The sequence below is a fragment of the Alosa pseudoharengus genome, unplaced genomic scaffold, assembly GCF_046254945.1.
Source record: "Alosa pseudoharengus isolate Yale_2024_CS ecotype anadromous, Long Island Sound unplaced genomic scaffold, YU_APseudo_1.1 YU_APseudo_1.1_scf_10, whole genome shotgun sequence".
NCBI classification, from domain to species: Eukaryota; Metazoa; Chordata; class Actinopteri; order Clupeiformes; family Clupeidae; genus Alosa; species Alosa pseudoharengus.
Window position 1 is genome coordinate 38,696,957 of NW_027468565.1, and position 17,935 is coordinate 38,714,891.

Sequence of the window (17,935 nt, forward strand, 5' to 3'; positions counted from 1 at the left end):
GTTTAAAAAAGAACTGTGAGTGCTATCCTTTATTCAGAAAAATTATATTTCTCTACTCTTGGGCAATGCTGGGTGCAGAACAATGTGACCCACGCTGTCCTTTGTCTGAAGTCCATACCCTATAAATATACTTGTGCTTTGAAGATTTTAATTAAACTAAACAGGACCATCTCCACCCACCAACCATGATGGGTTTAAGACAAACAAGGCCATCTTTTACAGGGGGAGATCAAATGCAGCTCAGTTTATGTCACCCTGTGTGGAACTTTATGTTGGATTTCAATCATTCTGAAATCCATCTGGCATTTTGATGTGCATGTTTTGAAGTCTTGCGGATGGTAAAAGCAGAGATGTTCCAGAACAAAGAATTCTGCGGCTTTTGTTACTTTCATCCCTGAAGGCATTATGTACCCACTGCAAGGGCATCTAAATTGCTCTCTGACACTATGGCTATTCCAGTTGTGGCATTTGTCTCTTTATACTGTATGAGACTATTTCTTTTTTGCATGTGTTGTGTTGTGTTGCATGTGGATTTGCGTGATATTTTATATTGTATAATAATGCCGTATACTTGTAAAATACGCACCTAATATATTATTCTGTGCAAGTGTCCAAAAGCACAGCACATGTAATTCCTCACTCCACAATTATAAGCTTGCTGTAAAGTAGAAGCAGACTGTCTGGAGAGTTGCTCTGCTCTGGGCATTCCAGTAGGTATTAGCCAAGGACAGGCACCACTGCCACTGTACCACCCAGTTATGGGCTACAGGACTGGTTTGTACCACACACAATTCCCCCTGATATGTCAGCTTACAGCTATTCATACTAGTCTTTGTGTGTGTGTGTGTGTGTGTGTGTGTGTGTGTGTGTGTGTGAGAGAGAGAGAGAGAGAGAGAGAATGTCTCTCCCTTTACCCCTCCACCCTTCCTGCAACACATTTCTAACAGTCTCAATTATTAGCGTTTCCCTCCTGCAATGTGTAGAAATCACATGGATAAGAAATTATAAAATACTTTGTCCTATCGCCACAAGGGGGGGTTTCCTTTAATAAAACCTGCAAGGTAAATTATAACCCTGGACTTCTCAATCATTTACCACTTTAAAGAGCACATTTCTTTACGTATTTCCACGTAACATGCACTTAAAAAGAACAAATATGTGTAGTGCTAGTAAGGTAAAGAATAACAGAACAACCTGGATTATTGGTTATATATTTTCAAGTGAGGTAAGAATAAAAAAGAAACAACCATACAGTTCTGTAAAATTGAACGTGTGAACATGTTGGAATGTATTATTTCCAAGGAAGCACTGTCGCTGATTTTGTCAGCAAAGTCTCTGGTAGCCTATCGTGTAATATATTTCCTAAGGGCGAATTTACCCAATTACACTTGCGTTTAGAGAGGACTGGTTGCCCGTCCCATCTTTATACTCGAACTGATTCAAAAGAGGGGCGTGGATTTGGATTTTTACCTGCACCTTGTGTACCTGAAGCTACATGGAAAGAATTTCAGATCGTCAAAGCATAGGAGTAACCTCCTGTAGGTGACAGGAACATAATCTGCCGGCATTCCAGAGAATGAGCGAGAGAGAACGCGAGTGAGAGAGAGCCAGCATTATCATGCGAGACTGCCTTACCTGGGGCGCAGGAGCAAGTGAAAACACATTACTTTGCGCCACTTTGAAAGAAACGGTCGAGATAAAAGAATGCAGCAGTAGAATTCGTCACATATACTATCTTTTGCCTTTCATTCTCGAAAGTTAAGCTCGACTCAGAATTCTATATTCCACCTGCTGTCTCCTTACTATGGATTTCAAAGTAACGACGATTTTAAAGGATTGCAGAGTCACTTCAACTCGAAACAGAAATGATTGCTGTACCTGGAAAGGTTGAACAGCACTGCCAATGAGAGCGCAAACGTTACCGTGACAATGCACAGACCCCCCCGACACTGGATTTTCAACGTGTTCTTATGCTTTGGCATCATCTACTTGAGGCTCGGGTGAGTTTTCAAAGCGGCATTCACGAGTCCAAACTGTTCTCACTTCATTGTTGTAATTGGTTGATGAATGAGTTGAGGTGTGAAAGACTACAGTGCAGAAAATGCGAAGAGTGCTACTAGTCTACGTTCAGTGGATCCGTTGCTGACCGATACATCCAAGACACTGGTGATCTTGATTCGTTATCCTCGTTGTAGAACTGTCCCAGTGATTAAGTTGCATTTCCTGTTATCGGTTTATAAAGTATCTATAATTAATTTCCCTATTGGCAAGTGCCATGCTTTTCATCGTGTGTTCGGTTCACCTCTCCATACCCTCTTTAATAGCGGCACTGAGTTGTATTTCCACATTCCTTTGCCTAGACAGAGTTTCTACCTGTTTTGCAATACCTCACCTGAATTCTTGAGAAAGCCCCAGTATGTGCAAAGCACCAACCAAAACTTATTTCTGAGTCTTTGGATGCATGATGTAGGCTATAGCTTATTTGTCAGTGTCATGTTGAAGAGGTAGCCTAATATTTTATTTAAAGTGATCTAAACATTAGTCTATCCCACTGCAGATACTGCTTAATTAGTCAGTCAGTAGGCTACGCAGGACAGTTACATTTAGCTTAGAGACATGCATGGATTTAAATTACTTAAATGTTTAATTGCTTAAATTGAGGTTACATTTTTTCCACAATTTTCTTTTTATTTTATCAATTTTATTAATTGAAACTGCCTGAGTATGAGACCTATGCAGGGTTACACAGGCCTTTAAAAATCAGCCTAAACAAAGTATCTGTTAGAATAACAGGAAATCAAACAAAAATCATGACATTTCCCACATCTTTCGTTGTTGACCTGACAAAATAATGTGATATCTGCATGTATCCACATCATATGAGGATGGCAATGATGATGGTGGTTCATATCAGGTGTGGGATTTGCATGTATCCACATCATATGAGGATGGCAATGATGATGGTGGTTCATATCAGGTGTGGGATTTGCATGTATCCACATCATATGAGGATGGCAATGATGATGGTGGTTCATATCAGGTGTGGGATTTGCATGTATCCACATCATATGAGGATGGCAATGATGATGGTGGTTCATATCAGGTGTGGGATTTGCATTGGAAAACTGTATGAGAAGCGCCACTGCATATCTGGCTGTTTCATCAGGCCAAACCTGTTTGCTCACTTCAGCGGTCTTTTCTTTGAGAAAATCTTTCATGATACCCTCTTCACTCACAATAATGAGAGGCAGCAGTTGATGACGGACATCAGGTCTGGCTTTCACGGTGTGTGGACAGACACCTTCAGACACGTCCAACACCACTGACAAAATGCTGCTAAATGCACACTCTAGGTAACATTGTCAACATAGGCCTACTGAAGAATGTTTACGTTTCTCCATATACAGCGATTCAAGTTCTTTTAAGTCATCTACATTAAGGCCTGCACTAGTAAGGCTTTCAGTTTCCTCTCCTGTCAACTCTTCACCTCTGTGCTTAAAAAAATAACTGGATGCCCCAGCAGTTGACTCTGAAAGGTTTAGATCACAGATCAGGTGTTTGTGAGAGCCCCCTGCGACTCTTTGCTACTATCACCTTATTCTGAAAAATTTTCTCCAGAATTATTGATTTGTGAAATGTATAAAAGTATACACATATTCTCTGCTTTTCAGTTGGCTCGGAAAAGCATTAAATGGTCTTCATTGTGTACAAAAAACTTCCACACCTTCCACCTTCATTATTAGCTCAGCTTTGATTGACAAAGTATCCAAGTGTTCCAAACCAGAATAATATTTAAAAGGTGAAAATATAGTTCATGAAAAGACAATGCAGGTCTTTCAAAGGTAGCTCATAACGAGAGGGCTTATGAGAAAGCCTGCATTTTTAATTAATCCATGATTTACTACCAATTACCTTATGTACCTATTTCAGGCATACACTTGCATACCAGTAATACTGGCAATTGCAGGGGAAGTGAATAGTGACACTTCAGCGGTAGACCTTATAAGGAACTTAAAAGTCACACAATTTGTGCGATTGTGTACCTTAAGCCCGTTGAGATCAATGAAAAGTTTTAAGTCCGGAGCTCCAGATCTTGTGTCGCCGTATTGTCGTTGTGGTATGTTACAAAAGTGGGCGGATTGCACTGTCTCTCTGCCCAATGGCAGGCCGCGGGTCTCATGAGAGGAGAGAAAGGCACTTTTCTGCCATCCAAAATCCCTAAAAACCATCATCATTCCGGCTCGGGAAGCACACTCTGTAACAACCCCTACCGCTTGAGAGATGCCAGACTCCAGCGCACACTCACGGCCCTGGGAGCTGGGAGCTGCATAGGAGCACCGACACTGACTCTCCTGATCACTACAGCTAATCTGGAAGACAAGTCTTTTTGTTTCAATGCACGGGAACTAAACGCGCAGCTAAAGGAATAAGGAGTTTTTATGCCAGTTTTTTCATCAGAAAGCGGCAGTTTGCTCAATCATGATCATCTTCTCATCGCGCAGTGTACTGCTGTCAGTCTACTACCCGCAGATCTTCCTCATCCTCACCAGCGGTAGCTACCTGTAAGTTCATTTAACTAGTGACTTGCATGTGGTATCACATCATATCACTTTACAGCTGGGCGTTGGGCGGACTGGATTTGACAATAAAAACACGTGTGGCATCTTTTTACGCCAATTAGTGTTAAGTGATCGGGATATTAACATTTGCATATTGTCTAACCACGCATTTGCGCTGTAGAATGTTGACACCTAACGTTATTGATGGTCTAAATGTTTTGGGGGGACAGAACATGGCTTTTCGCACAAGTGATGCTGTAACAAACGCTATTTGAGTTTACAAGTAGTCTCTCTGTCATGAATTTAATATAAACTTCGTGAATTCCTCGAAAGGAAGATTTTAAAGAAACTGAAACATCAGTTCAAGTGACAAAGGAACATCAGATTCGCGTCAATGACAATAATCGCTGACAGTCAAGTTATTTCCCCCAGTAGTTATGACGTTTTTGTAACGCTGGAAAGTTGTTCACTGTGAATAAACGAGGTCCACGTGGGATTGATTTGTAGTTATCATTATTAGCTAACCGGCGTCCACTGGACAAGCAAAAGTTTTCATCCTCGAGATAAAAGGGTGAGCTTTGCTAGACGTGTTGGAAATCCTACGGCAGAGTGACTGAAAAACAGACATATAGCCTACAGTAGGCTACGTTTCCAATGTGGACAGGTTTGGCCACGGAGCGGCAGAGAAGTTCAATACAATTGAAAGAGAGGGAAGCGCCGTCTTTATGAAGAATGTTTGTCCTGTTTTAGGCTACCTACTGGACTTGTAAGGCTATGTGCAGTATCATCATGACTGCTGTTATCTGCTCAAGTGTCATATCATCACACACAAAAAGAGATTCCTAAACATCGACCAATTAGCCTACATGCTCTCGCTAATTGACATGTCCACCAATGTGTATAGAGAAAACAGATCTCCGAGCATAAGGTTTGATTTTCGCTTCTAAAATAATTACGGAACTATGGTATTCATCTTGCTTCCAGAGACCCCAAATTTGATGTTAAAATAGATGTGGTTTGGTTACAGTTAAAAGAGGGCATGTCTATGTTTAGCATTGGTTTGCACATTAGAAACTACATACCATTGTTTGTTTTTACAATTTAAACACTCTTGCGCACAGCACATCTGATACACTTCAGGATAGAGGCCGTTTGGATTCTATAGTCCAAATAATATACTGACGTTCAAATGTGATCCCTGTTTATTGCTAAGAGTCCTTTCCTATCACTTATTCTATTATGAAGCCTATGTCCAAATTTCACACATTGAAATGTGTTGAGGTGCATGAGGGGTGGTGCATATCCCTTGGGGAATTGGGATAAGAGCTGCGTTCCAGGCTATTAGGCTACTTCATGGTCGCCATCACAGTTCCCAGCACTGTAACCAAACGTATGCAAAGAGGCTAACATTATAAAGTGTTTTTTTTTTAAGAAGTGGAATAACTAAAGGATCCCAGTAATTGTAATGCCCAGACTTGTACAATATTGCAATGTATTGTTGCGACACATCTGATATTGTGTTGCACTGTTTGGACAAATTATTAGAGTGGGGAAATACAATTTGTATATGTTTCTGTATTGCTGTCTCTAGTTCCCCTTGTCTCTCCTCTTTTCTCCATTTTAAAGTCATTATTGAGTCAGATGAGACCAGATGACAGTGATAATGATACAGTGAGGGTAAATGTCCAAATTTAGCACATCATTGTCTTAAGTTGCTTTTTATTGCCTCTCTGGTAAAGTCCTGTTGGTTAAAGTTTTGAACATATCACTATTATTTGTTTCTTCATGAATGTTTTTTATGACAGGTTATATGAGTCATTGTGAATTATGTTGTTAGACATGAACATTGTTATGCCTGTTGTCAGTGGAGCAAGCAGTGTTCTTTTTTTGTTAGTTGGACTATAATCCTGTGCATAATATTAGCAGTTAAACCATTAAACAACTGACAACTTCAGCAAGTTAAACATAGTTATTTGTCAAACTTTGTTGAAAGCATAGGTAGAAATTGCCCAACAAAATAAAGCATATGTACCAAAATTGGGCACAATATTTATTCTGCTGTGCGCAGAGTTTTAATTTTAACCTTTGTTAGTTTTTTAAAAGAAATGTCTGCCAGACACTCCTTCCATGTTGCGCTCTCAGTTTGTGTTAGGTGAGTTTGTCATATACAGTACCACCGCCGTGGCACATTCTGAGCCAGGAGACCTGGTAACATTTATTTGACATGTTTAAAAGGAAGTGCATTTAGCCATGAAGTAGATTATTTATAATTCCATAAACTAGGAAGTGCTTTGAATTGCAGCACCCCATATTATTAAAAGAGTGCTTGCAAGTTTACCTTCTGCCGGATATAACAACCAGGTGGCATTTTTAATATGAGTGCCATCATCCTTTTTAGTAAAGTTCACACCAGTAGAGAAAACACTAGGCATGCCTAACTGTTTTGAAATGTGTGTCGCTCGAGCTGCTCTTGTGAACTGTCACAGAGCACACAGGATAGCCGCTAAGCAAACAGAATCGCATTTGTGCACTTTGATGATGCAGGGATTTGAGAGATTAGCTGTGGAATGTCCAGCTTTTGATCGCATGATGCAGTTGCACAGCAACATCACACTGGGTTGTTGCTGGGTGAGCATGACAAGTGTTTTGGGTGCTTTGTGAAGTGACATGATGTTAAAGAGTTTTCAGAACTGTGTCATGTTTTCTGTAGTAAATCAGGAAGCACATTTTTCATTTCTTCCATCAACACGCAATAAGCACCTCTGGCTTCATCAACACGTGTTAGTACCGGTAGCAACACATTAAAAGGCAGGTGATAACAGGCACAAGTGAGAGAAGCATGGCAGGTTTTCAGAGATAGGTGCAGTCTCTAGACAGCCTTCCGTATTGTGGGCCGAGGCCAACTTGACACATTTATTACAATGTCATGTGTGGGGTAAACTTCATGAACTGTTAGTGAGCTAGTTAGGTTATAGAATGCATACCCATTATACTAAAACTATCACCTTTTCTCATAGTACAACTAATATTAAACTGAATGCAACTACTACTACTATACCACCAACATGTCATCAAATTCTGAATACCACCTCTCCAAATATGGCTGCATTTGCCCACTGCCGTTATGATTACAGCAACAATAAGTTATATTAAGTTTCCAAAGTATATACAAGTGCTCAGAGGCTTGCACGAGAGCATCCAGGGCTCTCAGAGCGCCAGGAGGAGGGAGCTGGTCAACCTTTTAGGGCCTCACATGGTCAGTCCAGGGTGGAGAGGAAAACGTAACACTCACTCACAACGCTCACAACCATGAAATGGACATTATGTTACATGGGAATGACTTGCACATGGACACTTTGCTGCGGATACTCATTTGTGGTTCAGCTAGTTTGCCTATACGGCTTTATTTACATCCCAAAAACAAATCATAATCATCCAAAACAAAGTGTAATTTAACCCCAGTGCGAGAGCACAGCAAGTCATGCATTTGTAAATATTTCTCTTTCTCTTGCTTTGAATGAGTATATGTAACTAATTCTCATAATAACTATAGCATCGTTTCACAGAAATATGCTTCATTACATGATAGAAAGTATAAAAGAACATTGACTTGATGCTTCTCTTATTTGAACTTAAAGGTGACGGATTGCCTTCTAGCTACTAAAACAAAGCAATATAGATCATTAACATTATCCTGTTAACATTTTGAAAGCTCTATTGAGGAAATTATCTGTGTGTTGAATGAATTTTCAGATATAAGAGTAGCGCTATGTATCACCATATAGGTTTTGAAGTTCACTATGGAAGTTGCAGTTCAGCAGCTCATTCATGTCCAGCTTTTGATGCTGGGGCTGGCAATATTGGCAAAAACCTCTGATCTCAATATGCAGAGGAGAAATGCCCATACACAATATGAAACTATGTAATAATATATTATCAAATAATGTAGTTATACAAAGTTAATAGTTCAAACTGTTATACATCCTAATAGTTGTGTTCAATTTAAAACATTAACAAATGGTTCTCACAGCTCTGCAAAAATACATATGGACACCTTCTTGCATATAGAAAAAGTGCAAAACATCATAATGCACCAATATTGCAATATGAAACATACCATACGATTCTTACGATATAGAAGAATGATGATGATAATACACAATATGCAATACAATGTGGCACAGCCCTGTTTGATGCAGTGATTTATTTCACAGTTTTCAAATGTTTTTTTTTTTTTTTTTTTTTATAAATCTACTTCATAACACATGTGACCCATTTTGAAACGGTTTTAAGTGGTTCAGCACAATTATGGTTCTCAGATGGATGTTAATGGCAAACTGTCCAGTTTGTTGCTAGGTCTGATCGAAAACAAAAACTTCCTAAAGTTCAACTTGACTTGTGGCTGACATCAAACCAAATATTTGTGTGTGGTGAATGTAGACACCAAACTAATTGTTAACAGCTGTTAGACATGATTAGATATTGTGCTGTATAATTTATTGAACAAGAGGCCTCTAGAAAGCCTTCATATTGTACCAGAGAGAAACTGCTGAAATCACAAGTGAACATCTCATGGGATTGAAACTCAGTGAGTTCACATACTACAGTGAGTTAAATCAGTGAATTCACATACTACAGTGAGTTAAATCAGTGGACTCAATCAGATATGTTTTCAGCATATCTATTCTACAATATTCTAACTTCATTTGGCCTGCTATTCCAGGTCTATTAGATTTGTAAAATGATGAAATTATCAGACATATTTAGAATTTTAGACAGTTTTGTCTTTTAGTTGATTATATATATGGGATATGCTATGGTTGTAAATGCTTTTCCACATGATTTTCTTATAGTTAATTTTTTCATATTAAAGGAACCGTATGTAAGAAATGTAATTCAATTAATCATAAAATGGCCCTGATTTGTCACTAGACATTAGGAAATCATGCTAATTTCAAATACATATATATCACTGACAACAGTAGTCCGACCAGGATATCGTCATTTAAAAAAGTGAAGTTGCAGCCCTCAACTGATGTTGATGTTTACATATTTGTGTTTTAGCCTGATCCGCCACCTTCCACCTATCTAGTAATCACAAAGTCAGTAGTGTTTCGGCATCTGGGTTGCCAGCTCTGCTTTAGTTACCACATCTGCGGTGTACACCGCTCTACAGTATTTTGAAAGTGATTGTAGTACCAGTTTTGGCCAAAATCCTACATACGGTTCCTTTAAATAAATGTATGTTATTCAATCTCAATGACAAGTTGAAGGACTATTTAAGCCACATTGAACACAAGTTGATACAGCCCCCCCGGGTTAACTTTAAAAGTAATTGTCTTAATTATTAAATAGTGGGAGACTGGGACATATGTATCACCAACCGAACAATTCATTCTCAGCAAGCTGTGTGTCTGTGGAAGATGTTTGGCCGTTTGTAGCTCATGAAAGAACTCCATGCTGCATTAATGTAGAGGGGAAGTTGACTTGCAGACCAAAGAATGGGTCTTAAATGTAGTGTTACAGATATATGCCTTGTTTCAGTTATAGTTTCATTTGAGCATGTGGTTTTGTATTCAAGAGTTATTTTGGTGCCTTTGTGGAAACAGTTAATCAACAAAATAGAGGGAACATGGCTGGCCATATCCAGTTTCCAATCAACATGTGCCCCTTTTGTTCCTTTGACTTTGGGGAGCATGTTTTTGCTCTATGAATTTTTTTATGTTGGGGTGGGTGGGGGGGTGGGGGGTTGGGGTGTTCATGCGCTGGTGGGTTAGAGGGCTGCATGCACACCATGCACTTCACTCAGTCCCTCACATTTTCGCTGACACACAGCTTGCTTGTATCAGCCTGCCCTGCTTGCGGTGGAACCCTCGGAGGCCTACGTCATACATCAAAGCTGGCATCTCCCTCCATGCTCTTTTATGGCTCCTTGTCTCTGGCCTGTTGGAAAAGCATGTATCTGCAGGGTTTGGTCGGCCATAAACAGCGAGTCTGTGCGTCGTCTTTTTTTTTAAATGTATTTTGTCATAAACACAGACAATTATTTGAACAGAACAAATTATTGCGGCAATTGTTGCAGCCCTGCCAATACAAAAGGCAGTGATCAGATGCTGAGGTGACCACATCAGGAGGGCATCTGGTCAAACAAACTTACAGTGATGGGGTGACATAAGGAAATCTGGCTATCCCCCAGCAGATCTCCATCTCTCCTCTCATCCAGAAGGTGAAATGGCGGGAGCTGCTCTCCACAATTTCAGATCAGGGCAGAGGAATGATCTCACACACGCGGCTGTATTTATTTAGGGACGTCCATTACACAACACGTGTGTGCAGTGCACCAAAACCCGAATGAATCTCAAATGATAAGGGATAACATGTTCTGTGTCACTCCTTCACAGAGCCGGGGCGAGCACATCTGAACATGAGCAACGATGCTTACGACTGGCATATTTGCACCCAGCATTTCTCAATTCAGCTCATGCCTGGAAACAATTCGAGCAATGTTACCTAACAATTAATACAAAAACCTCAGCTCATTTTAAGGGGTTCCGTGCCAAACCAGTGCGGGGAAGGGCTTGTCAGTAAGCAAATAAACAAAATATCATTTCCCTCCGTATTTGCCCTGGCGCTGCCACATTATTTTATTTATTTTTTTCAGTTTTCATACTGGAGGCCCCTCAGCCAATACCGCCCTCTGATGAGCTGCGAATGGACTAATAAATGCTAATCCTTGGCAGGATGTGTCAAGTCAGTCTGCTTCCCAGACCCTAACTTCTTTTTTTTTCTCTGCCTATTCCTCTCACTCTCTTTCGCAGGGCCCTTTCCTCTGTGGTGGCTCTGGGTGCCAATATCATCTGCAATAAGATTCCTGGGCTGGCCCCTCGCCAGAGGGCCATCTGTCAGAGCCGCCCAGACGCCATTATCGTCATAGGAGAGGGCGCACAGCTGGGCATCAATGAGTGTCAGTACCAGTTCCGCTACGGCCGCTGGAACTGCTCAGCTCTGGGGGAGCGGACCGTCTTTGGGCAGGAGCTTCGAGTAGGTCAGTCTGCACTCATGGGGCCACTGGTGGTCCATTGTTTGTCCATCACATTTTAGGTGTTTTATACATGGGCCTACTGTAGTATCCTATTGTTCATATTTGTGTGGTGACGTTTGAATCATGATTCCTTCTCTGGGCTAAGTATGGTTGTGTTTGTATCACTACCTGTTGCAGACTGTTTTATCCACAATAGTAAGATTTGATGGCGTTTCTAGTCTAAGCTGAAAGGAGTCTAGGTCTCTCATTCATAGTGTGGGTCACCACAAGACAAACCGTAGTGTCGGACAATGCATACTGTAGTAATGCTTTAACTAACGGCACAAAGTGCAACCGCATGCGTTATTGTTATATAGCGGTATGTGTATCGTGGAGGAAACAGGTTCATGTCAAACAAACGCCTTCTCATAATCATTCAAAATATTTCTCACCAATATATTTTTTTTTCAATACATTGCTGTTGACTTAATATTTGAATTCAGTTCATGGTTAAAGCCATGCTTGACATTGCTGGCGGTACCAAAGGCATGGAATAGCAACCAAAAGCCTTGAGTTTAATGAAGAAAAAAGACGGATGAAAAATGATATTGCAAATCAGGGGACAGCTAATGGTATTATTTCAGAGCTTTGTTGAACTAAAACAGACGTACACATCTGTTGTTAATCTTATGGTTATGTCCAAGTCTGATCTTTCTATGAGTGTCTGTGTGTGTCTGTGGTGTGTGAAAGAGAGAGATGAAGAGAGAGAGAGAGAGAGCGAGAGAGCGTTTTGGGGTACAGTCAAAATTAGCTATAACCAGAGCAGCATCTACATTTTGCCTTTCCTTTGTTCATAATACGGTTCTATACGAGTTGTACTTTTTACAGACGGGTTTTATACAATTCCTTTCATTTAGAAATGTTGTATAGCTTTTTAAGTGTGGTTTGAGTATTGTTTAATCCAAAGGCACTGTTAACAATCATCCATTTTAGAGACATCTGACACAAACCCAGAGCCTCGGAATGTATTAGCCTGTTTGGTATTTTTGTAGTGAATCTTTGATGTTTATTTTTTTCTTCATTGTGTCTCCGAGACACTGTGTTGTGCTAGTGTCTCATGTATTTCCAGGAATGTGTACTCCATCTTCATAATAGCAATATAAAAACATGCGCATAAACTTCATACCCAAGAATGTATTTGTATATACTTTAATATGGCTTTTTTATTTCTATAAGTTAAATGATGAAATTATTAGCTGCAGCATTTAGGTGGCATATGTGTATGCTAACCATATTCAGGTTGTGACTATTGACTTTTGTCTGGCCGGCTAAAGTGGCATCACCTCTTGTAAGTTTCCGACAATTCCAGCAGTTTCCAACAATTCATGGTCCACATCTGCAATACAAATCTCCACAGTTATTCTAGGTCATAATGCTTTGCTGCATGTTACATGTGTTTGCTGCTTGTGTCTTTATTGATCTCTTTCACTCAACTGCATCGTCAGGTGGAAAGGAACCATGACGGGTGGACAAATACTGCAGAGGGGCACTGACAATGATATTTAATGTCCCATAAGGCAATCTTGAACAACCACACTGACCACAGCTATTACTTCTCAACTTCCAGTTTGGGGATGTGGAAAAACTGCTGCATTTCGTGGTTTCACTGGACACCTTACTGTGAACAGGGTTCTCTTGGGCTGGTGGGTGTGGCAGACCTGGTCATGCATGAGTTCAAGCATAACTGTTTCGTGTACTTGACTTTCGAGTGTGTGTGTACAGTATGCAGATGTGTTGATTCGATTGAATCAAACATGTAATCCCATCCTTTGGATGGCATTGGTTTGCAGCGCGCGGAATTGATTGCACTTTAGAGATAAATGCTCGAATTGGTTCCAGAATCTTCAAATTCCCACATAATCAACTGCAAGAGAGACGGGGGGAAAAAGCAACTCGCCCGTCTGCGTTCAGTAGACTTTTCATGTCAATCCCCCAAATTATGACCACTAAACCTTTTCTCTTCCCAAAGATCCAGTCTTAGCTTTGGATTGGCATAGAGATTCCACTGTTTTTCAAGAGTTAAAGATCAAGGAACCGCAAGGCTAATGCCTTCTCTCCGCGCTGCCTGCATTTGGCCGGAGTTGGTCAGTTTGGACAGCCTCAGTAGTATTACCGTTGGCTTTCCAGGAAGGTACACATTAATAGTTGGGTTATTGAGTACTACTGAGCCACCAGATTTAGCAAAAAAAAAAAATATCTTGATTCAAGGATTCAGTTTCAGGAGAAGAAAAATCGCCCTAAGCAGAGGGCGCTTCTGGCAAGTGATGCATACCCCAATACTGGCAGTGCCTCCTGAATAAAGGTTGCAGAGTGGACGCTAAGATGGGGATAGTTCTCTGCATTAGGGCTGCGTCCTTCAGCAGTTTTGACCGTTGTGCTGAGAGGTGGTTGGCTTTTCCATCATGTTCGATATGACAGGTTGGCACAGGGAACACTGATGGAGGGCAACCAATTTCAGGCGACAGTCAAACAAAGGAGGGGCAGCCTTGCTTTTCATTCTCGCTCCATTTTTGAGTACGTGCAGCAATTATATGGGGAGAATTCTATCATCTCATACTATAAATGTTTCGGAATTTTAAGCTTCATCTTGAGAACAATTTGTCACATTAAGACTTCAATGACCATTTACCAAACTTTTCTTAACCTTCACTATTGATACAAAAGCGGGATTTCAGCTGTTAATATGGCATGCCATCAGCATCTACTCAGCTGACTCAACTGACTGGCCAACTTCTGTAATGGCATGGCCATTCATCAGCCATACTGTGAGATGTCCTTATCTAGAGAGAAACCTGAGAGCAAGCCAACATACACTTATTTTTATTGCAGGCCTAGGAGTGCCTCGGTGCTCAGAGAAGGTATTATGACATTTGTAACGCAGTACCATTCAGCTCAGCAACATGCCTCAAGTAATGCTACCTTGTAGTGAGGAGTCACCAAAGACTTGATGGCTCCCAGACTTTGTAAGAAACTGCAGTGCCTTGTCCTCATGGCCTGTGCCAGACTGGAAGACTCAAGTGTTCACAGAGGATTAGATGTTGATAAGTAAAGGTCTTGGGACATTATGAGTACATTTTTTTTTGTGTTTCAGGATAAAACTTGGAACAAACCTGAGCTGTGCTGTTAATGTAAATATAACTGACCATTTTGAAGGTTCATGTCAGTTGCTCTGGCAGCATTCTTTTCTCTGTGTTCCAAACAGCACGGTGAAACCATCAACAACAGGAAATATGACTATGCTCCTGCTACATTTTGTTTAACATTTTATCTTTATGTTGATACATATGTTTTCATGAAAAGGGGATAGTTACACAAGGGAACTATTTAGCCTTTTCAGCCCCTTTCCCAGTGTACAAGAGGATGCATCAGGGCCGATTGGTGCCAAAAGTAGTACCAGACTTGTGCTGCATCAATTGCTACTAATACTGTCAATGCAAACCTGTTTAGTATTTATCATCAGTAAGTGTGTTTCTAGGAGGTCAAGTAACCTATGACAAGACTGAAATATTGTCCAAGCAAGGAGTTCATAGTGCCACCAGTCTCTCAAGTCATGTCTCTAGTTTTGTCACTTCACCCTATCCAGTGACCTACATGTTCATACACCGTTAGCCTTGATTTGTCAATACGTTCTCTCCCAATCATAAGCCATGAAGCAGCTCGGCCTCTCGTCCAGCACTACCCCTCTGTGAGCTTGTGCGTGTGTGTGTGTGTGTGAGCTTGTGCGTGTGTGTGTGTGTGTGAGCTTGTGCATGCTTGCGTGTGCTTGTTGCAACGCCCATTTGCTTGGCGCAGACCCGGTCTCGACAAGCAGGGTGAGTTATGGGTGAGTTATGGCCAAGTGGTGAGGGGGGGTGGGGTGCTAATACGGAGAGAGCGCTCCACGGCATGCTGACCATAAGAAACGCGCTCAGGCCCTCATATCCCCGCTGACGGCCCAGCTCTCCAGCCGGACCAGGGGCCTCTCCTCTGGTCTGCTCAGGAGGCTATGGTGGTGTGGATGATAAATGCCACGACATTGATATCATCCCACCCGCTCCCCCAAACTGAGTTGACTCCCCCAGCAGGGCTGGCTGTGTGTGAGGACTAAACAAACGTCTCCGCAGATAAAGGATGTGTAAGTCATCAGGTTCAGGGAAAGCCACCTGAGGGGAAAGGGTCCCAGATAAACACATACTTGATCAGGGGGGAACATTGAGATAAATGAAGTGAATTAGGGTCCAAACAGGGTGTTTGTTGAGGTGTGGGAGAGATGAGAGATGGCTGTAGAAACCTGTCGTCAGTGAAGGCTGCTGCACACAGTTTGATGGGATTTGTGGACTCATACCCTGCAGTTTGACTTCCATGACTGACTGCATGTTCAATAGAAGGGGGGAAAAAACATCTCAAGTGCAAACAATGAATCATTGATAAGAGGGTTTGCCTGGAAATGCAAAGTATGCTGACTATTATTCAATCTCACAGGACCTCACCTCACTTTCACCTACCAAACACGGAAGAGCAAATCTAATTTATAGTTAGGTGGACAGACTGCAGTGCTCTGGGTTTTTTTTTAATTTTTTTTAATTTCATTTTATTTTTTACTTTGGAAGCCACGCCAGTGCTCCACAGTAAAGACGAGCCCGTTCCTGGGGATTATTTGTCTTGATTGTGAGGGCACTGATCTTGCATCTCTCTCTTTGTTTCTGCTCTGCGATTATATTATATTATATTTCACTGCCCGCTTGTTTGCGTATTGGGACACTCGGTTGATACAAAAAAAACATCAGAAAAACATCAGCACTCTTTGTGTCCGACTGAATGTTAATATCAAAGCCGCAGCAGAGATTGATCAAATCAAGGTCATTTTAGATGGTTTTGTCGGTTTCCCCATAAACATTGTGGTGAATGCTCAGAGTGCCTGAGACGCTTGGTTGGATCTGCTGTATTTATTTTCCATGGGATTGTCATTCCTAAAGAATGCTGCCTAATGGATGACTTTAAAAACAATTCAGGGTACTATTGTTTTGCTGTACTTTTTGATGATCAGCTACTGAATATCAGGGTTGCCTTTAGTTGGTGAAAGCCTGACAAAAGAAACACACACACACACGTACACATAGGCACAATCAAAATTATTTTCCCACTTTGTTTTCTGAAGCAGAATGACTTTTTAAAGGAGTCCAAGATGGCCTGGATAAACTCTGACTGCATTGTTAAACAGATTGTAATTGTTAAAGATTGATGGATGTGCATAGTCTTTGAGTGGTGTAGACTTCCACTGCAATGTGATGCTGTGAAGCAGTTGTTTATTTCAGCCTGCCTTTGGTGGCTGCCATCTGAATTATGATGATGTCTCTGATGTGCCATAAGTTGACAATGCAAAAAAAGAACCCAAATTTTCCAAATTGGATGGATCAATGGACAAGTTTCCTTCATTTTCTTTGAATCAGTCTCCCTTAACTTGCGGTGAAATGATATCCTTAAGGAATGCAAATGCAATAGTTTTGTCAAATCTGAACTTAATTGCAAATTACTATCCTCTGAAAGCTAACGATATATCTCAATGCTCTGTTATGCCGAAAATCACGCACATGTGGTTTAATTTATGCATGTATTGTATGTTTTTTCCAAGTCAACTAATTTAAAGGAAATGCATTTTGAAATATTAATTTTAACCATCTGCATGTTTTCAACACACCCCCACTTTCTTTTCACTACAATTTTGATGTAGACATTAAAAGCGGAACATCAAATGAGATGAGAAACATCTTTCCTTGAATGTCAACCTTCGGAAAGAAAAGCTCGTTTGCTCCTAAAGATGAAAACACAGAGTGTTTTCCGCAGGCCCAGCTGACACTAGCTCTGAGAGAAACGAAAACGTCCCATTAAACTAAGTACAGTAAATTAGTCAAGAACCAATGTGAGGAGTCAAAGTTTATGCAGGGTGGTGGTCCCCCTCCCTATTTTACAGAGTGTTTGTGTATGTGTGTGTGTGTGGTGGATTTTTCAGAACCACATATTTCTTCTTTGAGACGAGTGCAGATAGTCAGACTCAGTAATTAAATTCTTGCTAAAGTAATGATTTGGTGCGCCTCTCATTGCACAAGCATCTAGTACCTCATAAATTCAGTGCCAAAGCCAAGTGTTATCCCAGGGAGCTGGCCAGCACAACAGAGTATTCAGGAATGCATTTCTCCAAATGCCTTTATGATGTTGCTGTTGTTGTTGTTGTCTGAGAGGCATGCATAAGATGCCGGTAAATTTGCACGGAAATGTGTCTTACACCTTCCATGCAATTGAGGCCCTTGCATAAAGG

General features: G+C 40.9%; 1 protein-coding gene across 2 annotated transcripts in view; it reads left to right on the top strand.

The window, feature by feature from the left end:
* Positions 1-1,323: 1,323 nt before the first annotated feature.
* The window catches only part of wnt7bb (wingless-type MMTV integration site family, member 7Bb), a 29,648-nt gene continuing 13,036 nt past the window's right edge, over positions 1,324-17,935 (top strand). Inside the window, exons 1-2 of one of the 2 annotated variants that reach the window (XM_076271532.1) lie at positions 1,324-2,000; positions 11,378-11,604. In XM_076271532.1, the coding sequence (XP_076127647.1) occupies positions 1,930-2,000; positions 11,378-11,604 (298 nt within the window). In that variant the 5' untranslated portion in view covers positions 1,324-1,929. Of the gene's footprint in view, positions 2,001-4,477; positions 4,563-11,377; positions 11,605-17,935 lie in introns of those variants that run through there. The other variant, XM_076271531.1, reaches the window with a different exon arrangement.